Genomic DNA, 25,026 nt, shown 5'->3' with positions numbered 1-25,026 from the left:
GCTAGTCGAGTCAAAGGATGAATACTAGTCACATGTAAGTTTGAGATGGGAAAGTTTCATGTAAGTGTAAGTGTGGAAAATATATGTGCTGTAAAGCTCCTTACCAGTTTGATTCAGAGATGGGTGAAAATTGCTTTCTAGCAGAAACCAGTTTATGTGGTTGATAAGACAACCCATTCCTTTGTCTCCATTCACCTTCTAACAAATTTCTTGAGCAAGACTCGAGTCTCTGCCTCAGCCCACCCTAACCTCTCCTGTCTCTGGACCCCGAAGACAGTCCTTGTCACTCCCAAGTCTCCTGTTTGATTCTGTGCTGCTTTCCAAGAGCAGAGCCCAGACCTCGGCTTCAGCCTCCTATGCTGAGTCCACAGTGGACATTCCCTATGCTGTTTTCACGTTGACTTTTGTATTGATATGTGTGAGTGGAGCTCAAGTCTGTGACATGAATCAAAAAAGAGTCACTATTTAGAAAGTTGAAATGGTTACCAAAAAAAAAAAATTTACGAGGACACAAGGAAAGTGAAGCTCAAGAGTTATCTTGCTATACTTTTTTAAATTCTAAGTAGAACAGGAAAAAAGGAAATGAAATAATTACTAAATGGGGAGTTTGCTTATATGAATTAAATATAAGTTATTTATTATCACAGTAATAATAATAGGTATTACTAGTGGAATTTATGGCTGAGTAACCCATGACATCCTCTTACATAGGTTGTGTGTAAATATCTCAGCTACCCTAGAATTTTGTAGCCAACTATTTACTTTGAAAATTTTTAAACCATTGGAAAAATTGAAAAAAATAATTCAGTAAACCCCTGCATATCCTTTACCTAGATTCACCAATTCCTGGCACTTTGTCACACTTATGTACATCTATTTGTATGTATTTAGACACAGGCGCACACTTCGTTATTGTAGTGGTGTTTTGTTTTGTTTTGCTTTTTGTGAGGAAGATCAGCCCTGAGCTAACATCCATGCTAATCCTCCTCTTTTTGCTGAGGAAGACTGGCCCTGGGCTAACATCTGTGCCCAGCCCATCTTCCTCCACTTTATATGGGACACCGCCACAGCATGGCCTGACAAGTGGTGCCTTGGTGCGTGCCCGGGATCCGAACCGGGGCCGCCAGCAGCAGAGCGTGTGCACTTAACCGCTACGCCACGGGGCCGGCCCCAGTAGTGGTTATTAAATCATTTGAAAACAAATTGCAGATATAGTGACACTTCTTCCCTAAATAGGTCAACTTGTGTCTCCTAAAAACAAGGACATTCTCCTACACAACTCCAATATCATTAACATACCCAAGAAAATTTAACATTGAATTAACAACGTCATTCTAATGTTCAGCCCACATTCACATTTTCCAAAAATATCCTTTCTAGCTTTTTGGGCTGTTGCTATTTGTTTGGGTGTGTGTTTGTTTTTTCCAACCCAGGATTCATTCCAAGATCACGCATTGCATTGTTTATCTGGTCTCTGTTGTCCTTAATCTAGAACAATCCAGTACTTTTTATTTCTTTCATAACATTGACATTTTTTCCTGAATATCCCAGGTTTTTTATGATCTAGACTTCTTTTTATTTATGTGCCACTTATTCTGCCTAATTTCTATAGCACTTTACAGTGTGTAATTCACATGTATGTGTGTGTATAACATGTGTTTGATATTCCGAGCCTCCCCGCGAAGTCCTATTATCAGTATCATACAGATCCTAATAGCTGACCCTTACTGTGCATGCGCCGGGCCCAGTGCTGAGTGCTCTACTTGCATTTTCTCATTACATCCTCACAACATCTCCGTGAGGTGGAGGTGTTAATCTCATTCCCATTTTACAGATGAGGAAAGTAGGCTGCGTTGACTTGCCAAGGTCATACGCTAGTAAATGGAATGCCAGGAGTCAAACCCAGCAGACTGAACCCAGAGCCCCAGCTCTTAACCAGCTGGCTATATTCTGACTCGTAGGTCAGGAGTCAGCAAACTCTTTCCAGAAAGAGCCAGATAGTATTTTATGCTTCGTGGGCCACCTGCAATCTCTGTTGCATATTCTTTTTTGTTTTTACAACCTTTTAAAAGTATAAAATTATTCTTAACTCTAGAAGTGGTCATGTGGATTTGGTCCACAGGCCATAGTTTGCCAGCCCGTGTCCTAGACCAGCAACGTCACAGCTCATACAGGCTACCCCCGCCCAGTAACAGCAGCATCAGGGCAGGAACCCAAGTCTTCGACTCCTGGTCCAGAGGCAGCCTCAGTGCGTGGTTTCTTGAGTATCTGTACAGAACTGTCAATGCACATATAAGATAATATACTTTTTTAAAAGTTTTCCACAAATAGGAGCAGTCACTGAACAACTGTGGAACTTCTTGCCTTTTACAATTAACAGTACATAGTACAGTTCCATTCATTTTAGCACCATTGATCTACCTCATTATTGTTAATGCCTACATTGTTGTTTAATTGCTTTTTATTAAATGGTAACACAATGCTTTAAGGGGTCATACCACCTAAATGGTCCTCGGCTTTGGTGCATTTGACTTTAAAGCAACCCTCACTTTCATTCGGGGCTGCCCCAGATCACCTTTCATGCCCTGAAGTTGGCCTGTATATGTTGGATGGTGAACCATGACTCCCCTTTCAAGCTGTTCCCTAGCGTGGCTGCTTGCCAACCAGCAGTTCCGCGTCAGGAGAGCTTCCAACTCCGTGCATGGCAGATTTTGTGTAATCGACTGATTTTCACTAGGTTTTCCCTAATTATCATAAAACAAAGAGAAAACTGAAAAATAAACATGATGATGTTAGTGATAGGAAATGCTTGCCTCAAACAGTACAGTTGCAACCAAGGTCAAAATCGTTAGGCATGGTGAACGTGGTAAATCTAACATCATGTTCATCGGCTCACTGGACTCTCCATGATTGAGTCCACGTTCACTTCCATTCAAGAAATGCTAGAAGATTTGGTCCAAAAGACAAGGTGAATAAGTTCATAAGAATATGTAAGTTCTTTTTTGGGTTTTTGGTAGTTTCAAAAGTGACTTATTGATGAAAAATAGAGTCTGTATGTACCTTAGTGATTCAGTCCGATTTGTTGCAAATTGTGTTTACTTCCGAGTGTGTGTGTGCGTGCACATCATTAGAGGTGATATTGAAATTAGCATCTTTGTGCAAAGACATCTTTGTCTCCATGGGGTCAATGTCCAGGAATTGAAGGAGGGTCACTGTGTCACTTCATTTGTGAGTGTGGAGCAATTTCACACTCTCCTTATACTTTTAGCAGTTCTGAGGTGGTAAGCAAGACATTTTAACTCAGCCTTTGTCGAAGAAGGGCAAGTGGGATCATGTGGGGTCATGTGCAGAGAACTTACCATGGCCCACAGGCCCTGCCTGATCCCACTCCCACCAGCCCCCCTACCTCAGTTCCTTCCCCTTCTCCCCTGCTGTTCCTGGCCTTGGAATGCTCCTCTCTCATTGTGGCTGCATCACGTGGGTCCTTCACCCAAGCATCTCCCCCACCTAAGGCTTCTCTGGACCACCCTCCCCTTCCACCCCACCCCATCATTCTCCTTGTCCATCTTGTCTTCACTTAACAAGATCTGAAATTGTCTTTCCTGTCTGTTTGTCATTGTCTGTCTCCTCCTCTAGAAAGTCAGCTCCGTGAGCAACAGACCTGGGCCTGGTTCTTTGGTGCTGCATCTCTAGTACCTAGAGCAGTGCTTGCACATAGTGGGTCCTCCATAAGTGCTTTGTGTTGGTGTGTGTGAATGAATGGGAGGGTACAGGCAGTGCAGACAGAGCCCTGGCGATACAGCCCTGCCTCGAGGACAGGAACAGCCCTTCCTCTCTGTCAGACGTCTGGAGACAGAGATTGTCCCTGACTCTCAGCTCTCTAACCCCTACCTGGCCCCAGCCTGACCTGCCACTCAGCCGACTGTTAAGAACTGGCCCCTCTTTCTCCTGTGGTCAGACGTTGCCTTAGATCTGAACCTTTGCAATTGAAGTCAAGGTCACAAGGACCTGTGGCCTCCCTCGGACCTTGTCCAGCAACTTCATCCTTTCACCCAGCTCACGGCACAAAACAACCTAGACACAACACCCAGCTTGAAAACACTACTCACTGTCCATCGTTTAGCCATTCACCCAACACATAGTTATTTGGCTCTGGGGGTTGGAGTGATCGAGACAGAGCTGATGTTCCAGTGGCATCAGAAAGTCAGTAAGCGAGTAATGGACACAATGATTTCAGGTGGTGATAACTACCGTGAGAAAAATAAAACATGGTGATCTGATAGAGGTGATGGACAGATAAGGCCTCTCTGGAGACCTGAATGATGGGAAAAGCATTCCAGGCCAAGGGAGCAGCAAATACAGAGGCCATGCAGTAGAAATTTCAGCATGGTAGAGTATCCGTAAAACAGCCAGAGTGGTTGGAGCACAGTAAACAAGGGGGGAGAGTGGTCAGAAATGAGATCTAGGGGGTCAGCAGTGTCCTGTTCACATAGGGCCTCGCTGGCCCTGTAAGAACTTTGAAGTGCATTCTAATTGCAGAGGAAGCCACTGGCCTATTTAAAGCCGGAGATGACATGACTGATCTGTGTTTTTAAAAGGTCACACAGGCTGCTGTGCGACAAGTGAACTGTGGGTAGGGCAAGAGCAGAAGCAGGGAGAGGGATTAGGAGACAAGTGCGGGGGCTTTGTTTTCCACTTTGGATAGTATTGTGGTCTTCTCAGTGGACGCGAGAAGAATCGTTTGCTCTGTCTTTTGAAAAAAATAAAACTTCTGATGTTTGAGACTGTCAGGGGGTGTGAGCAAAAATGGAATAGTAAATAAAAGTGTAAATAGCTTTTATTGAACTATATGTGCTATATACTTTTTTTTTTAGACACTGACATTTGTTTTCCACAAACTTTATTTCCATTTTCTGTTGAGACAATGTACCTTTCCTTCATTCAACAAATACTGCGTGCCTACTAATGTGCCAGGCACTGTTCTAAATGCCACAAAAGGCAAACATGTCTTGTCCCCTTTCTCAATATTTAATACATTATCATTATAGTTAATAAAAAATCCATTACATTATTCTTTCCCCTGTTTAACGACCTTTATTCTCTTAGCATTTTACTTCCTATAGAGCTCACTTTTTTAAAAAAAGCTAAACAAAACATCACCACCACCAAAGTTAAAAAAGTCTGCTACAAAGACTATTCAAAGGAAAGTGGCCTGCATGATAATGAAATGGGGAAGCAACCATAGAAACCTGCAGTGGTCATTTTGGAACTGTGATGACTAAGGGAGGAAATGACAAGGGCCTGGAGGGAAATAACTTCAAAGGAGGAAGGTGGGAGGCTGGTAGAAAGATGATGCTCCAAGTGATATTCGAATACTCCAACATGAGTTGCAAAAAGGGGAAATAAAATGTTTTAGGAGCCGGTTCCAAATGTATTTCTCATAAACCATTTGTTTATTGGAATGAAAGAGGACTCTGTGTACACACCTTGAGGATAGAGTTAATGCTAGAATACAGTGTGTCCTCCTGCGCCTGGGACAGCATCTGCTGGCTCTCTGCCGTAGAGTCTTTGCAGTCTCTTAAAACGCCTCTTGGAAAAGTGTGGAAATGACTGAAAAGTCATTCAGAGGCAAGTCTGGGCTGCTCAGCCGGCCACTCCAGAGAGCACTTCTACCTGAGTTTATAAGTTAGTGAACCTACTGCTCTTTTTCTTTAAACTGTTGCTTCTCCTTAGAAACAAGAGTAGCTCTTGTTTGTTACACATCTGTTACAGGCAGTCTGTCATTTGGGGGAAAATAAAGAAGAAATGAAGTAAGAAAGCAGTAGGGTCCCCCTCCCTTGGAGATGTTTGCCATCTGGTTAACAGAAAGTAAAAAGTGCATTGTGGAATGTTCACTTGGGTCCGGAGTTTACACTCACCCTCCCGCAGTGAAAAGGGCACGAGAGTCAGTTACTAATAGCAGTACTTCAAGTTGTTTCTCTCCTGCACGGATGTTTCCCGAAGTGAGGGGATCGACAACCATCGGGAAATCAACAGGGCCAGTTACGCACACATTGTGGTCTCCCAACTAAGGCTTCGATGGGTTTATCTGTAGCCCGTTATTGACAACAAAATGCGTTAACCCAGTGAACTGGAATAAATTCACACCAACAGAATGAGAGAAGAAAAGCTCAAATAACAGGTGGCTCACTGCTTTCTTACACCCCTAAAAATGACCCTGGGAAAATGGAGAATTCGGTGAACAAGCATGAACCTTCACTCGTTTTTCTGTGATCCATTAAACTACGTGGGCCAGCTTTGAATTCTTCCTGATCAATCAAACAGAAAAATCACACCCTGCGGGGACCTTGACCTCCAGCATACAAAATGATTTTAGATGTGGTACACAGATAGAACATTTTTTACATTAGTTATATGTTTTAATGTGCATTAGAAAAGACTAAAACAAGCTCATCAAACTTGTAATTTCATATGTAGTATTGCTTAGGGAGAGTGTTTTATAATTGGCTTAATTTGATATTTTACTTTAAGTAAAAAAATATACAGACGGCACATGCGTATGACAGGAAGCAGACACACGAAGTTTAAGAAACACAGTCTTAGACAAAGCTTTCTCCTAACTGGAGTTGGCGTAATCACTTATGACCACAAAACATCTTCATTGTCTCCATGCCTTTCTTCCTCCCTTTTTCCCTTCGAAAAAAAGAAAGAAGGAAGTAAGAGAAAAGAAATGAGAAAGGGGGGCCGGCCCCATGGCTTAGCAGTTAAGTGCATGCACTCCACTACTGGCGGCCTGGGTTCGGATCCCGGGTGCGCACCGATGCACCACTTCTCCAGCCATGCTGAGGCCACGTCCCACATACAGCAACTAGAAGGATGTGCAACTATGACATACAACTATCTACTGGGGCTTTGGGGCGGGGGGGAAAGGAGGAGGATTGGCAATAGATGTTAGCTCAGAGCTGGTCTTCCTCACAAAAAAAAAAAAGAAAGAAATGAGAAAGGGAAAGAACCTACCTGTTGTTTTCTTTACTCCCTCGGATGGCTTTCAAGAAGTAAGAGATAAGAGTAAGGAAAGAAGCTGTGCAAAAGGCAGGGCGTTGCCGCTGGGTGGGCACCCTACACAGCTACGTCACTTTCAGAGGAGGATACAGAGGGCCAGAGTTCTGTTACCTGCCCTCCCTCCAGGAGTTTCTCTCAAGCAAGGGTGGAATCCTCAACCACCTACCTTGCCACAACATTGCTCCCAACTCCTCTACTTTCCAAACCAAATATCTTAGTAACTCAGGGACTTGGCTAGCAAGGAGTGAACTTGGAGGTGGGACGGTGGGGAGAAAGCTGTGAATAAATATTTTGGAATAGAGTTCAGTTCAGTATAACATGGACTTGTCTTGGGTCACATCCCAAAAAGTCAATTGCTAGAAGGCCTGGGAGCTCTTTATTGTTGCATCGTTTCAATCCTGAGCTTAGCCCAGGGAACCTGGTTCACCTCATTCCCCAAAGCGTGTGTCAGACACAGTAGGTGCTGAATAAATAATTGTGGAATCAATGAAGCACTAAGAGTGCATTTTAGCAAGATTCCCACAAATAGGGGAAGTATATTCAAACAAGTTAATCTGGGCAAGACCCAAGCCTATTGGAAAACCACAGTACTCAGAACTTGGGGAAGAAAATGTTTCATTTCCATTGGGTGGCTTTGGAATTTTTTCTGGCCACAGCCTCTTCTTCCTCAAAGTCTCATTAGTAGGCAGTGCTTTCTGCAGCTACAGAAGTCCCTGCAAGGAGTGACTTTTTCATCCGAACCATCAGGAAGAATTCAAAGCCAGAGGGATCAGAATTCAACGTTATCGTGGAGAAATCAGTTAAGGTTTGTGCTTGTTCACAGAATATGCCATCATCCAGGGTCATTTTTAGAGGCGTCAAGAAAACAAAGGATCGCTCTTTTATTTGTTTCTCTTTTTCTCTCATTTCCAAGTTCACCAGGTTTATTCACTTCTTTGTCCCCAGTGCCTATAGATAGACCCACCACAATGGCTATTTAGCATCCTGACAGATGGGAGGGACCCACAGGAATGTCGAGAGAATGTGTTATGTAACTGGCCCCATCCTTTCCCATGGCTGTTGGTTTCAGCCCAGATCGCCTGGCTGGACAGCTGCAGAAAGAGCCCTGATCAGGCACAAGTGTTTTAGCCCCAGAACCTCCCGACATTCCAGCACAAACGACTACAGAAGGACTTCCCTTCCAAAGCCATTTCTGCCGATGTTTTCCAGGATATGGAATAATCACCTTTAAAAATAATTTCTTTAAAGGCCTGAGATGAAGGTGAATGTGAGTATCTGGGTTTTCTCTCTGCTGGCATCCCTCTCTTCAACTGTTTGATTGCGTGGGACTCGGAGTTAACTGTGTAAAAGAGTCGTTACCTGTTATTTCATGTTTTTTCCCCTAAATTAAGGAAGTAGGTAATGATGTTTCCCAAATAACTAGCACACTAGTGGTAACAACTGGAAGTTGTTTTATGTCCCCGGTTTTGAAACAAAAAAGAGAGAATTTATATTTTGTTTAAAAAGTTATATTCTATTCGGTTGTTTTTTTTTTAAAGCTTAAATGTTACTTTAAATATCAAAATAATTGGGAAAAGGGAGTTTCAGGATTTCACTTTTGGTTAAATGACTTCAGATCATTTTCTGCACACGCTGGAACCTTTCATTCAAGAACTTTTCAACTTTTTCACAAGAGGAACGGAAGCAGAAACTCAGTTGTTTTTCTAGCCGATCTGGCAATATTAACAACAAAAAAGACAGCAGTTTTCCCTCAGCATCTCTCAATCAACTACTTTGCTAAGTTTTAAAAAACAGCTCCAAGAGAAACAACCCTTCTTTATGTTGTAGGATGATGCAAGAAATGACTTAGCTGTCACCTCATTAAGATATTCTAAATATTTCTGAGAGTGAAATGCAGATTATTGAAGCAGAGCTGTCTCAAGTTCTACAGTATTGCAAACTAATTCTCTTACCACATTAGGCATGACAAATTAAAGGGAAATAATTTCATATCGTTGCAAATCTCAGGGCAGGTCTGGTTATAAAATATACCGTTTTGTAAATGACTCTCAGTTCCCCATAACTTGTGGAATTCTGCTTTACATTTTAATGTAAATATTGCTACGGAAAGCTACTGCAATTCATGAGGGAAAATAAAAGTTAAGGTAACAGCTTCTTCCTTGGACAACTATTTCAAAGGGAGATGATTAAAGAGGAAAGAAGATGAAGGGACGAAGGGAAGACCGGAAAATGAGGGAGGGAAAGAGAGAAAAAATGAGTGATAGAGGAGGAGAGAAGAGAAGGGGGAGGTGGGCTGGTCGTCTGGGGCTCCCATCTCAGCTGCAGACCTCATAATACAGCTCCACCAGGAAGGAAAGTAGCAATGGGTATTCTCAATGCCTTCCCCACTGTTACACGCACGCAGAACACATGTTATGCAGCAAACTGCTATGGTGTCCAGTGACTGCTCGTCCTAATTTTCACTGTTGGTAGCAGCACCCTCCATCTGGTCGGAGTGTTTGTGCGTAGGGCCCAAATCATTCTGCAGGGCCAAAGCAGGGCGAGGTGGGTGCAGTGTTGGGAAGGGTAGGAAGCCTCCCCCAACTGCTTGGGGGCTCATTCGATGCCTCTCTACCTTGCCCAGGGCTGGGCCAGAAACACCCTTAAAACTTCCTCCAGCCTAACCTTGTGTGATTCTTAACGCACCTGCAGTTAGACCCCAGTTTAATTTAAGCGGTAGGCCTTTGTTGCCTTCACGCTGCGGCCCTGCTCTCAAGGAGCTGGGGAGAGAGAAGCATGCACAAAATCACCTGGTTCTCAAAAACTGCTCAAGCGCTTTCCAGCATCTTCCATGCTGTAATGGCACAGGTCCTCTGAAGACCGGGCAATGTGAGTTGCAGCGATGGTAGGTGTTGTTCCAGACGTTCCCGAAGGGTTACCCCAGATGCGAGATGCCTTTGTGTGGCAAACTGCTTTTGGCCAAAATTAAGATAGATTCGGAGTCAAGGTTCCCTTCTGTCGAATCTAGGAGTAGAACGGGCTTAAGTGATCATGGCAAGCAGGAGTTCAACTGCCAATGCAGAAGCCATTTTCTTCCAACAGAACAGAATCCTTTTTAAAAACTAGATTTTTATATTGAAAAAGCAAACACGTACGCATGGTTTAAAAAATTCAAACTGTACCAATGGGCGTGGACTGAAACACGTCTTCCTTTAATCCCAAATCTCTATAGTTCCCTGGGTTCCAGTTCCCCTGGCCAGAGGGGGAGCCCCAAAACTTACGTAATCTTCCAGAAAGATGCTACACTTATCAAAGCATAAATGCGGACATGTCATCTGCTCTTGCTCGTTTTTAAAATTTAATACTGTATTTGGAAATTGTTCCATTTCAGCTCGTATAAACTCTACCTCATTCCTTTTAATGGCGGCGTAGTATTCTGTTACACAAATGTATCATTATTTACCAGTAATTGCATTTAAGCTATTTCCTGAATTCTTGGTGCAGAATCTAATTCTGGTATATAATCACACAACTCACCCAACTGAGTTCAATGTTTTCATCAGCTTACCATCCCTCTCTCCAGAGGCACACTTTGTCATTCACTCATCTGTGGAAATGCACATGCCATCGTGTGAAGGAGTCTGTGCTAAGCACTATGATGTGTAGGCTAAAAGGGCAGACTCTGGAGACAAAACTGCCTGTGTTACAATCCTACCTATGTTCCTTGTTCGCTGAGCACTCTTAAGCTACTTACTCACCCTCTCTGTGCATTAGCTTTCTCATCTCTTAAATGTGACATAGTAACAGTACCCTCTTCATGGGGTTGTGAACACCGAGTGAGATAATCAGTGCTAATTACTTGTTGCAGTGCCTGGCAGAAAGTTGAAAAACTGTGAGCTATTCTTAATCAGGCATTGGCTAGATAGTAAACAACAAAATTAGCATGTGCCTGACTCAGTATGCATCCAGAAGATTGAAGAGAGTTTTTTTCCTCTCTGATTAATTGTAGGAAAATAATATTTGCTGACACACACAGAATGTAAGAAGTCTGCATTGTTATCTGGGGTTTGCAAAGTGGGGAACCTTTCCAGATCATCTTTGCTGTGACTCCTTAAAAACATTTCTACCCCTCTCTCATCTTGCCAGAGGTGACCTCACAGAAAATTGTTCCCCATCAAAATCTCCCTCAAAAGGAGTGTCATGTAGATACTGTGTCTCTGCCTCAGAGCTGTCCCTCTTCCTCTGCCTTTCTTCCCTTTTTGGAGGATGTGGGTGGGAAAAATGGAGGTGGTAAGGGGATTTTTCTTATGTTCTTGGAAAATTTTCTCTCTATTTTTTTCCTTAATGTAATGTGCTTTAAAACATGATGGAAAATAAACATTCACAAGCCAACAGAGAGCACCATTCTCTCTGCTTTGATCTCTCCAAGCCTATCTATGTATTTACATCCTATGAAATGCTTCCAAGTACATTCAAGGGGAGACGATTGTCTTTAAAGATGATCAAAGAGCTTTCTCCGTTCTGCATCTCCTCCTGAGGTTCCAAGTCTGGGCTGAGCTGCCTCATAAAGGAATATAAGAGAATAGTTCACTGATCTCAGAGTAGAAGCTCCTACATCCAGGGGTACCTTTATGAACTTCAGGGATTCACATTTCCCAGACATCAAAGGATTTGACTGTTTACAATGTGTGCTTTAAAAAAAACTGTCTTGTGTATAACTAAGTATTCTCTCATGGTCCTCAGAGGGGAAGTATGAACTATTCCGCCACCTTCCCCTAAAACTAAGAATTCTTGGAAGTAATTCCGGATTCATGGAATCTGTGAAAAGGAAGCTAAAATACTAAACATGGACCTTTTTCAAAGAAGGATTTTAGTGGAAGAAAAATGCCACCTTGTTAACAATGGAGTTCTGTGACATCGTGCAGAGCAGGGGCCCAGTGACCACTTACCGCTCAGGGTTCCTTCCACATTTACGGTCTCTGTCATTGTTTGGGGCCCTCACTTATTTACTACTTCTGACTATGAGCTGCTGGCCTCGTGGTCTGATTTACCTTCTCAAGGAAATGATGATCTTCTGGCTAGTTTGTTGGAAACCATTTCAGGATCTCTATTGTCCTATCCCCTGGCCACTAACTTTTTAATTTTAGGAGTACAAGAGTTTGGGGGGTGAGGAAGCACTTGTGAAAGGAGGAGGAAGGATTGGGCTACAATGTGGATTTGACGCCTGTGAAGGGAAAGAGGGAAGCACGAGGAGAGGGTAGGGAGAGGCTCAAACTCTGAGCAGCTTTCCCACAGTCTTGGACATAAAATAACGGGGGCTTCGGAGCAAAGATCGCCTGTCAGAGTCCTGCATAAATTGGGCAGAAATGCTCCAGCCCCCGCCTATTAACTTTTGGTTGGCAAAGGAAACTGGGGTGGGCCTCTAAGACCCCAGTAGTAGGCTGGACTCAGCAGCAGAGTACTTCACTTGGCCCAAGTAGTTATATTTTAAAATCTGCCTGGGGGCCGGCCCTGTGGCTTAGCGGTTAAGTGCGCGTGCTCCGCTACTGGCGGCCTGGGTTCGGATCCTGGGCGCGCACTGACGCACCGCTTCTCCGGCCATGCTGAGGCCGTGTCCCACATACAGCAACTAGAAGGATGTGCAGCTATGACATACAACTATCTGCTGGGGCTTTGGGGAAAAAAAAGGGAGGAGGATTGACAATAGATGTTAGCTCAGAGCCAGTCTTCCACAGCAAAAAGAGGAGGATTGGCATGGATGTTAGCTCAGGGCTGATCTTCCTCACACACAAAAATAAAAAAACTGCCTGAGCATACCAATCTCCACCACTCCCAAATGTCTTACACCTGGCCCGCCTCACTTACATATGTTTGTTGCCCAGCTCCCATAATCGTTTGAATTTGCTGCTCCTGCCTATACATGTCCTTAAGATGGCTCCTTCTAAATTTACATGCATTTAGACTTGAGCAGATTAAAGTAGGACATTGACTTGCACTTGGGGAGGCCGTGCAGTGAGTTAGCAATAGCAGGCTTCAGAGTCAGACAGACTCGAGTTTGAATCCCCACTCTACTGCCTGCTGCTGTGTGACCTTGGGCAGGTCACTTAACCTTGCCTAGTCTCGGCCACCACAGAGCTCTAACATGAGGCCAGCAGAGCAGATGACATCCAAGGCCCCCATCCAACTCTACCACTCTGATCTCCGCAGCTTTGCTCTCTCAAGTGAACTGAAGAAAATAAAAATGGAAAGCAAAGCAGAAAGGCAAGCTGGGCCCCTGGAGGGCCAGCGTGGGCGCAGTCACTGCGGAGCTGTGCCCACCCTCCCAGTCTAGAGAGCGGCTTACCATCCTGGCCATAGGAATGATGAAGAGACATAGAACTAGCTTCCACGGGTGGCATTTCTACAGGCTCATCCAACCTGGTTCTGTTTAGAACTGTCCCTGCTGCTGATGGCTCTTGATGCCACTGCAGGAGACAGAGTATGAGGCCCAGGTCTCTCCTTCTGCTTCTGACTTTCCCTGGTCCATCGTGGGGCCCTCCGCCTTTCTCTGGCAATTATAATCCTGCCCTTCTTTCAAGACTCACCTCCAAGTTGCATGCAATCCTTCACCAGCTCCTCCCTACAGCTACCCTAAATCCAGCCTCCACCCTCATCTGAACCATGGGCATCTCCCACTTCGACTGGGCAGTTGGCTTTGATTAGCCTCTTTGGCTTCACACCAGCTCCTCCAATCCCTTTTCCACCCAGCAACCAGATGTAAACAGCAGCCAATACAAAACTCAAGGCCCCGACCCTTTGTTTACTTCTCTCTGGCCAGCCGGGTCATCTTTCAGTTCCTCCCGTGCACCACCCACTTCACACACACACTCACACTCACGCCCTCCCTCCCTCCAGTCCTCACATATTTCTCTTCCCCTGCCTGGATGATGTCTCCTCCACTCTTGATCTGACTAACTCCAACTCACCCCCAGATCGCAATTTCCACGGCGCCGTTCCCAGGGGAACTTTCCCTAAGCCCTCATCTGTCACCAATTCCTGACTGCACTCATCATTTCTCCTAACTTCCTGTATTTCCTTCATCGCACTTAAGAGAAGGACAAACCCTATATTTATTTCTGATTTGATTGGAATTTGCCTCCTCACCGGAACATACATTGGCATGAGATCAGGAGCTGTTTTGTTCATGGCTGTATCTCCAGCAGAGCACCGCCCATATAGTAGATGCTTAGTACAATCTTCGTGAATGAATGAATGGCGTCCCAGATGTCTCCAGTCATAGCTCATTACTCCTATGGCTCATTGCTGGTTCAATATAGATGAGCACATTACATCTGGCATTGTGTGAAGGTCTCCCCAGAGAGACGAGCATCATCATGAGAACAAGGAATCTTATTCTTTGCTTTTGTTTCCCTAAACTCCTTCCCCTTCTTCCTTTCAAACGCTTATTCATTTTCCTTTCCCCTCTCCCAGCTGTTGTATAAAGATGGGCATTTGGAGGAAATGCCTTTTTTGGAAATTGGTTAAGAAGATTTCTTCCATGGTACCCAGAAGCTAACTGCCTGTGTGCCCCCAAGGATAAAAATATAAACCTCAATCCTCCTTCATTTCTTAAATATCTACACACGTTTCCAGATTAACACCCTATTGAAAAATACCTTGTGAGTGGCCTCAGCGACAATTGCAGTTGTGATCAGGACCCTTTGCAGTGGCCTGTCAATTGCTTCCATGTGTTCTCCGATAAAGAGCGTGGCACAGTGCCAGGAACATAGGTGCACACTGAATGTTTGCTGCTGCTGCTTGTTCTCCCCACACCGCCTGCTTGTCCATAAAGGTCCGGCTTGCCCGCTCTGCTTCCTCGACATGCCTCGAGGACCATCGTCTCCAAGGCCCGTGTGCATGCAGAGGAGGAGCCTCGCCTTGCGTGAGTGGTCAGGCACAGCCTCTGCAGGAGGTGACTTTTGAGCTGAGAGCTGAAGGAGAAGGAGCCAGTCTTGCAAAGATCTGGCAGAAGAGTGTTCTGGGCAGAGGAATAGCAAGGACCAAGGTCCTGGGGCGGAAGCGAGCTTAGTGCCTCCAGGAAAAGTAAGAAAACAATGAAGCTGGAGGGAAATTAAGGAGAGGAATAGTGGGCCGGGAGGCCCATCAGGCAGGCCAACCGGGTAGGGAGTTTAGGTTTTGTTCTAAGTGCAGTTCCAAGCAGTTGGAGGTTTTTAAACAAGAACCAACACAATCTGATTTATGTATATAAAATGTCATCTGGCTGGTGTCTGGAGAATGGATTGTAAGGGGAAGGCTGCAGTAATGGATGTGAGGAGAGCAGTTAGAGTCCAAGTGACCTTGGACAAGTCATTTGATCTCTCTGACCCTCAGTTTCCTCATCTGTAAAATGGGGATAAGAAAACCTGCCTCTGAGACTTCTGAGAATTAAGTGATATAATGACTGCACTGAGGAGCACCCAACACAAAAGAGGCCCCCATTCAATATATCTCACTATTTTCCCTCCTTCCTAGGTGAGGAGCTCCCTAAGACTTCTCACATGTGTTTCCTTCTTCTTTTGTAACATAAACTTTGATAGTCTTTGTGATTAAAACTCTGAGACATTAACTGATTGCATGAGGTGTCCAGAGACACCCCCTGCCAATTACAATGAAGTGCCATACTGGAGGGAATCGAGTTACAGCAACATATTTAGGGTTTTCCTTTGCTGGGAATTTACATCCTTTGAAGGTGTGGGCTGCTGCAATGGAGACCGCAGGCTGCAAGTACGGGGTAAACCATGTCTCCAGAACAAGACTGTCGTCATCCCTCCTGGACAGCTGTGGGTGCCCAATGGGGTGGATGATCACACAAGCCCGTGGTTCCCTGGAAACACATCGCTGCCTTCCACAACTGGCAAATCCACCAGCTAAGCTGATGCCAAACTGGACACTTCCGAGCAGATGCCATATTGTGACAACTGCTCTGTCTCAATATACACACGTTCTTATTTCTGGACAAATGCGAGTACATTTCAGATGATGGGCTTTTTCTTTTAAGACTGTTTTAAGTGTGTTTCATGATGATTGGTTGGAGCTTGTTTTTATTTTCCCTTTTCTTCCCAATGTGGACAGTTAAAGTATAATTTTCGAAAAGGTAAAATCATGATTCTTGTGCAAATAGAAAATGAACTCATGTCAAAGGTTTTATTAAACTGGTTAATTAATGAGGGAACCATAAAAATGTTACAACCAGGTCAAAGAGCATTTGAAGATCTAGGTATTTATAGGCAATTTAATAAGGAAATATTAGGATAGGAATGCAGGGCTAGATACAAATCTAGTTAAAGTTTGACAAAATAATAAACCGTAACCTTTCAGATTATCTTTTCCTACTGAAAAGAAATTATTTGCCAGAAACTTTAACTGGAAAAAAAAAATCTACAAAGTAGCGTGTAACTTCAGGAAGTCTTGACCTTTACTCGGTACTGTGTATAAGATTCTACGACTCTATTCCCCCTAAATGCTTCATCTCTGCTGTATTCTCCAAGCCAAGCACCCACATTCACATGAAACCTGCTCGCAACACACTGAAGGGACAGTAATTGAGTGTGCAGAATAGCCAGGCCTTGAGGTCCAACTTCTGGACGTCTCGGTGGTCATTCTTACTGAAGGGGGTGGGTGGGCAGACGGTCAAAGAGAGCTTCCTTCTGACCCTACTCTGGACAGAAATACAAGCTCTCATCCTGATGCTCTGTGTCTGCTTACCTCCCATAGGGGCATCACATTACTTGTCCTTCTCCACCCCTTGGCTCACCAAGTAGCACCTCCTGTGTGCTGGGGCCTGGGGCTGCAGTGAAAGCAAGGAACCGCGGCCCCTGCTCTCCCGGGGCTTGTGCTCCAGCCGGTAAACCCATGCAGGATAGATGATTGCCCACTGAGTGAATTACAGTGGTCCCATTTATCCGTGGAGATACGTTCCAAGGCCCCCAGTGGACGCCTGAAACTGTAGATAGTACCGAACCCTATATATACTGTGCTTTTTTCCTATACATACATACCTGTGATAAAGTTTAATTCTAAATGAGGCACAGTAAGAGATTAACAACAATAACTTCTCTTTGGGGTATCTGAATTGCCAGCATCACTACTCTTGCGCTTTGAAAAGGGGCCATTACTAAGTAAAATAAGGGACACAAGCACTGCAGTACTGCAATGGTCATCTGATAACTGAGGCTACTAATTACTAATGGGTGGGTGGCGTCTACAGCGTGGATCCACTGGACAAAGGGATGATTCACGTCCCAGGCGGGAGGGAGCACGACGGCACGAGATTTCATCACACTACACGGTACAGCACACAATTTGAAACTTATGACTTGTTTATTTCTGGAATTTTCCATTTAGTATTTTCAGATCGCAGTTGACCGTGGGCAACTAAAACCTCAGAAAGCAAAACCACAGATAAGAGTGGATTACTGTTCATTTAAATGTCATAAGGCCTGACATGGAAAGGTGTTCAGCAAAAAAATGGGGAGAACTAATTTAGTCTGCGGGAGTCTGGGTGTCAGGGAATCCTTTTCTGAGGAAGGGACATATAAGATGAGTCTGAAAGGATGGGTGGGATTTCACTGGGTGAAAATCCACTGACTGTTTTGGGTAGGGGGTACTGCATGTGTGAAGGACTCGAGCCCCGCAACAAGGGTGACACTGCGGGGCTAGTGACAGTGATACCATGAGGCCGGAAACATGGGCAGAAACAGAATTACACGGGGCCATGAAAGTTTGGGCAGAGTTTGGGCTTCATCTCAAGGGTCCTGGGGAGCCATCGAAGGGTCATAGAGAGGGGAGCAGCATCATCGTAATTTGTGTTCCTGCCAAGTCAAGCACTAGGCACAGTGAGGTACCTAGTAGACACTCAGTAAGTGTCGGCTGAGTTTGGGAAGGAATAAAGGCTGACCCAAGGGGACACTTCATGGGATGCCTGACCCCGGGAGGCAGGTGATGTCTTAAATTAGCTCTAACTCAGCGCTCTGCTTTTCAACTCAATCTCGTGATCTCAGTCAACCTCGGACAAGTGAGACTTTATACCATCCCTCTCAATTGAGGATTTCGGGTTCACCATGGATGAGAGAGGAAATCTCTACAGGCAGCCACGGCCCTCACCATACACATGCCTGGAACTCTTCAGGACCATTTTCCTTCTTTTAAAAATGAGCGGTGGAGTGCAGCGGGGAGGTGACACCCTTTCCAAGATGCACGGAAAGTATCCACTCACAGCTCGTGAAGCTGTGGCTGGTTCTGTAGTTTTGGGGAGTCTGGGTGTTTGCAAGAACATGTTAAAAAACATTTCAAGTTTCCTTGACAAATATTCTAAAACAAAATGTACCATCCAACAAAGAGCTAATACCCAGGGTGGATCAGGGTGCGAGGAAAAGGGCAGTCTCCTTCCTGTGGGTGAAAGTGTTAATGAGTCAAACCCTGCTGGAGGGTGCTGCACAGCACAGAAGGAGGAGCCCCAACGACTTTCACCCCACCAACTTCCCACCTAGAAATTTATCCTATGGAAACAAACAAGGGGAGTGCAGATATTTATCTGCAAAGATGATCATTTCAGCCTTGGTTGTAATAGCTAACAACTGGAATTAGCTAAAATGTCCCCAAACCAGGAAGGACAGGTATGGTTCATCCATACAATGGAAAACCATGGTGGTATTTAAAAGGATACTGAAGAAAACTGTTTATTGGTGTGGAAAGATGTTCACAATCTATTTTTAAGTGAAAAAAAAAAGCAGATTATACAACTGTATGTAGCATATGATCTACATACAGTTAGATGTAGCACTGTATGTTTGATCAAATATGCATGAGAAAAGATCTGGAAAGACACAAACCAAAGGGATAACGGTGGTGACCTGTGGTTGGTGACACTGTGGGCATTTTTGTTTTCTTATGTTGTTTATCCTTATTTTGTATTCTTTCTTTAATGAACTTCTATTGCTTTTTAGTAAGAAAATAGTTTCATGTGCAAAAACTTTTCATGATCTCCTAGGATCTCAGTTGCAGTAGATTTTATGGGGCATTTTCAATGCCTGTTTGCCTGCATGAAGGATCTAATTCTACTTCTGCTTCTCAGATACTCATGAAGCACACAGACCTGTGTGTTTAAGACGGTATTTTTCAGCAGTTTGCCATCCCATTCCATTTTTGTAACAGAAAAATATTATTATGCAAAAAAAAAAGCAACAGTTCTCAACAAATGTAACGGAAGGTTTGGCAATTTTTGCTTTATTCATAAACTATGTGTACTAGGGGCTAAGGATATAAAAAGTATAATCAAGTAAATTTAAAGAAAGAAAAAAGCAACCGGAAGGATAAATACCAAATGGTATGAATAATTACCTCTGAGTGGGGGGATTATGGGTAATTTTCATTTTCTTCTTTTTGGTTCTCTATATTTCCTAATTTTTCTGTAATAAATATGCATTGATGTAATAAGGGAAGTGATTATGTTAACCCCATAGAAACAAACTGCCTTCATTTAATTATAGCAGTAAGTTCTGATAAGAAGGGGGCTTAACCATTGCTACCATTGCAACAAGGTGAATTTTTTTGGAGGACCAGGGGGCTGCAGAAAGTGTGTGGGTCTGAGAATTAGGGAGACGGACTGTCTTTTCATCCTGGCTCTGTGACCACAGACAAGTCAATCACCCCTGTGTTTTCGTTCCGTTGTTCATGAATTTATGAACATTTACCTAGCATCTCCTATGTACCTGGGTCTGTGCTTGATGCTGGGGACAGAGCAGGAGAAGAGCCAGATATGGTCCCAGCAGTCATGGAACCTCAATCTAATACAAGAGAAAAATAATGGCAACCCGACAAAGAGCAATATAATAATTATGACAGAAACAGCCAACCTTGACTGAGCACTTCTAAATGCCAGGTGCTGTTCAATGAGCTGTATATACGTGTCAACCCATTTAATTCTCACAGTGACTCCATGAGGTAGATATTACTATTATTCCCACTTTACAGACAAGGAAACTGAGGCCCAAAGATAGTAGCTAATTTGCTCAAGGGTACACAGCCAGAAAGTCGCCGAGCTAGGTTTCAACCCTACCGTGTGCTACACTGCACTCAATATGTAACTATGAGGGTCAGAGTCACCACGAATGAAATCAGGGCCTGCGAGCATATTAGGGAGCCTGGCCCTGGTCTCAGGGTGCAGGTAAGACTTCCCTGAGGATGTGACATTTCACCTGAGACCCCAAGGAAGGGTAGGAATAAATCAGGCAAAGAACAGGAACAAGGGCCTCTGGGGTCGAGGAAACAAGAATAAATAGCAATTGTGACTATTCGCTAATGTTCCTAGGCGAGTGGTATTGGTATAGTGGTCATTGACAACGGTAATAACAATGAATTCTCTTCTCTCCCCGCCCCCAGACACTCTTGGCCAGAGCACTTTATGACAACCACCCTGACTGCTCTGATGAGCTGGGTTTCTGCAGAGGAGACATCCTGACTGTTCTGGAACAAAATGTGCCGGAAAGCGAGGGCTGGTGGAAGTGTTTGCTCCACGGGAGGCAAGGTCTGGCCCCTGCCAACCGCCTCCAAATCCTCACAGAGGCCCCCACAGACAGGCCCTGTCCCCCTTTCCTGAGAGGCCTGGAAGAAGATCTCGTCAGCAACGAAGAGACCTACCAGGTGCCCACCCTGCTCCACTCCCCACCTCCAGGCCCCGTATACGAGCAGATGAAAAGTTGGGTGGAGGGGCCCCCGCCGCCCACCATCCAAGTCTATGAATTCCCCGACCCACCAGCCAGCGCCAGAATCGTCTGTGAAAAGACTCTAAGCTTTCCCAAACAGGTAAGCATACTTCCAAATAAAAGAGATGGGTCAAAGAGTATGTAACAGCCAGGAACTTAACTACCACTCGAGTTATCGGTGTCCATCAGGAGAGCAAACGTGCAAATCGGGAACCAGACCGTTGGCGTGATTGGGTGGGCTTGTGTTTGGTCCCCACGTTAGTTGTCATTAACACTCTCAGCACCCCTGCGATTCTCCAGCTCTCCAAGACACCCACACTTTGCGGGAAACTGAATGCTTAGTAGAGCTGTGTGTGACAGCATTACAGATGTTCGTGGTGGTCTTTTTTAACACTAGGAAGAAACACTAGGACTGCTAGTAGTAAATGGGGGCTGAATTTCCACAGGTTCAAGGGCAAGAAATTACTCGTCAGATTTCGAATATATATTCCCTTCAACCTAGAAACTTTACTCCCACAATTGCTACAAAAATACACAAGACGGCAAAGATATATCTGGATGGGGAAGCCATGGCCATGATAGCACTATTTGTTACAGGGGAAAGTGGAAGATGCCTGATGGTTGTTAATGGGGGATTGGGTACATAAATTTTCTCATATCCCTACAACGAACTACTAGCAGTTGTGAAAAAACATGAAGTTGTTCTGCGAGGTATTTATAAGGAGGAAGAAACAGCTATTTAAATAAAAACCAACCAACCAAATAGAAACTCAAAAGAAAATTCTGTGTGTGCAAGTGTGCATGCTCACACACTGAAAAGAACACACACCAACAGTGGTTACCCTTAGGAAGTGGAATTGGTTAAGGAGAAAATGAAAGAAAGCAGTCAGCAGGGACCTTTATTTTATTCACGCCTATGTCCCAGCACCTAGGACTGTGCCTGGCTTGGGGTGGGTACTCAATAAATATTTGATGAACAAAGAGATTAGGAAGTTGATTTGTGTGTTATATAGAGCATATATTACATCTGTAATTTTTTTACATAATTTTAAAAAAGAGAGGAAAAGAAGCACTCAGTAAATGCAGAATAGAAAAAATTTTTTAAAGAAGGAAAGGAATTAAAAGAAGAAAGGATAAAAGTAATGTACTGTTTACCCAAAGCCCTGGCCTTCATGAGGTGTTAAGAATACAGAACAGATTTCACGGTCCTCAGTCACTGTGGACATTTCCTGCCATCTCGCACTTTGCTTTCAGCTCAGATGACATATCCCACCCGGTCATAGCTCTGGGGAAAGGTCTCGGCAAGGTCAGTGTCCAGGAAAGTCCACTCCCCGTGATGTAGGACGTCCTGGAGGCCCCTGGGACTGTCTTACTTACCAGCTTCCAACACCTTCTTCAAATGGGAAGGTGTTGATTCCTAAAGAGATTTTGAATACTTCAGATTTTCTAACTCCCTGGGCTGCCAGGCAGAGAAGCAGACAGTTGTTACCCAGAGCAGCTGCCACTCAGCAGCTGCCTGACAAACGCCAGGAGGAAGCCACTGAGCCTTCTGCAGCAGTCCATGGGGCGGACCCTAAGTCGCTTTTCTGGAACAGCCCAAATCTAGGCCTGGCATGCTCAGCGGCTGTCTGTGCAGCTGACTCAGAGCAGGGCCTTGCTGGTGGTTCCTTCAAGAACAGTGGCTTTAGCTGAAGTTAATTTGAGTTTCTTTTCAAAGCCACTAAAGAAAACAAAAACATCAAAGGCCATTTCCCTCTCTCCCTGAAAGGAAAACAGAGGCAATGTCTGCCGTTGGCCAGGTGTCCCTCACACCCAGCATGGCGCCAGGCTCCTACGTGGGCTCCATAAACCTTTGTTGAACGAATGAAGTGACAAGATACAACATAAGGCTTCATAACACGGGCTGCCCGATCAACTTCCAGCCTGACATTGGTATAAATGGTTTACTATCTCAGCTTAACTCAGGAAAGCCTCAGAGCATTAGCTGTGAGATTTGTCCTTGGCGTGAAGCATGTCACCAGTGGGAGCCCTGACTTGTGCAGGCTGCAGCAATCGACAGAAACCACAGCTAGTGAAGGGGAATTCAGAAACCAGGGGCTCTTCGCCACTCAAGTAGTGTTCTTGAGGTCGCCCCAGTAAAACACCCGGGGAACTTTCCTGCCTTTTATTCCTGCTTGAGTTCTCTACGGCTGCCCTGTCTCCGTTTTTGCCCCCTCTTCCCCCACTTTCTTTATTGCCTTCTCTGTGCGTGGGGGTCTCTTAGAGCAAGAGACACCATCCATGGCTTAGAAATCGGGGTCCTGCTTCACTTGGCTTCGGGGGCAGCCACGGCCGTGCTGGGTGATCGGAAACATCACAACCCCGCTCTGTACTTCTCTTTCTTGCTGTGTATTGTGAGAGAGTTGGACCTGATCATTTCCAAGGTCACCTCGAGTTATACCTTTTAGTCATTCTAAATAATTTCGCTTCTTCTTCTACCACAAGAAGGAAGGAGATAGAAGAAATTGAAGATGATAATCAGTTAAGAATCTTCTGACCCACAGAAAAGGCAGACATCTCCTCCCTGCTCTTTTAATCTAGTGGTTAACCCTGAGTCCGAAACAGCCCAGGAAATACGTTCTGAGCAGAAGTGGCCATTGATAGGACTAGGCAAGTCTAGCCACCACCTTTGAGCTGTTTTCCAACGGGGGTTCACAGGCGTGGAACATGACCTGGGCAAGCCATTTCACAGACTCCCTTTATACCTGAGTTGACTATCTCTAGATTAAAGTTGGCCAAAAGTTAAAAACCAAGAGGGTGGAAATATGTCACTTTTCCCAAGATGTCCTAAGAGATGAGTCTAGGGGTCAGAATCAGACATCTCTATAGCTAGAAGAGACCCAGGTGGGCCTTTAGATTGGAACAACGCTTCTTTTTACAAATGAGGAAATTGATTCCCAGGGAAGTGAAAAGGCCCATCCAGGGTCACACGGATGATGAGACTAAAGCTTCCTTGTTGTGTCTGTGCATGTCTGTCTACACCCCTAGATGGCCAGTGCCCGAAGGCCGGGCCCTTGTCCTAGACATCTCGGCATGCCCTTGATCTTCGTTTGCTTAACTCTGTGGCTGACACTATTCTTTGCATTAACTTTTTATTGAAGGTTAACCTATGGATTCAAAGGGTACAGCTCAGCCCCCAGGATCCAGATCAAGAAACAAAACCAACTAGCACTCCAGAAGCCCCCCACGCCTTCTCCCCGTCACTTCCCCCCAGGGTAACCACTACTTTGAGCATTGTTTTACTTTTTATTCCAACTTCCTTAATATAATATGCTGGCCTGACTTTTTTTTTCCCCACTGTTTTTTGTGTGTGTGTGAGGAAGATCAGCCCTGAGCTAACATCCATGCCAATCCTCCTCTTTTATTTTTTTGCTGAGGAAGATCGGCCCTGAGCTAACATGTAATGACTTTTTTTAATCACCATATGAAGAACATATTTGATTTGGATTTAAATTCAGAGAGGGGAATCTTTAGTAGTTCAAGTGAAAAAGGTCAGATTTCCTGATGAAATTGCTCTCAGACCCACTAGTTCCTCAACTGGGGTTTCCTTCTGCCCCTTAAACCTTTTGAAATCATATTTCTCAGACATGTTGCTTAATTGATTGCCATCTTGAACCTACCTTTTCTAAGAAACACCGGGCATTTTTGAACTGGCTTCCTTCCACCTAAAATTGAGCACACAGGAAAGTCCCTTTGCTCTCTGTAGGTGGTCTTGTAGGCATGTGTGACCCACAAAGTCAGCTACACAAATAAAATGGGCCTGGGTCATAGAGGAGTAGTAGGTGATGGAACTGCATTTGGAAAGGCTCTTGTGGTTGAGGGGAGCTTGGTGCTATCGAGTAAGCGGGGGCAGGGAGGAAGGAAGAGTGGAGGTGATAGCTGGTGGGGGGGTGACACGTCATGCATGGTCCCTGCGGTTGGGCAGGGCATGGCCTGATAAGAGCTTGGATTTAACTTAGAGTGCAATGGGGAAGCATTGATGAATTTGTCCTACATCAATCAGTCTAAGACCAGCAGGGACAAAGTCAGGTTTATGCACCCACTACAGTGAGGGGGATCACGGAGCAGAGGAAACGCAAATGCAGGCTGTCTCACAGAGGATAAGTAGCATAATTATGGGGTTGGGGGAAAGGTGGGGTTTAGGTGAAATGTAAATGAAGGCCTATCTTGATAAGATCTATGCAAAACAGGGCAGTGAGTAAAG

The 25,026-nt window shown here is 44.7% G+C and overlaps 1 protein-coding gene across 1 annotated transcript in view; it reads left to right on the top strand.

Annotated features, from left to right (window-relative positions):
- The window catches only part of CASS4 (Cas scaffold protein family member 4), a 39,059-nt gene that overhangs the window by 1,961 nt on the left and 12,072 nt on the right, over positions 1-25,026 (top strand). The window contains exon 2 of the mRNA XM_014787324.2: positions 20,461-20,883. Coding sequence (XP_014642810.2) covers positions 20,461-20,883 — 423 coding nt within the window. The remainder of the gene's footprint in view (positions 1-20,460; positions 20,884-25,026) is intronic.

Source organism: Ceratotherium simum, chromosome 21 (genome assembly GCF_057802395.1).
Source record: "Ceratotherium simum simum isolate JZ-2026a chromosome 21, ASM5780239v1, whole genome shotgun sequence".
NCBI lineage: Eukaryota > Metazoa > Chordata > Mammalia > Perissodactyla > Rhinocerotidae > Ceratotherium > Ceratotherium simum.
This window is presented reverse-complemented; position numbering and strand designations above follow the sequence as displayed.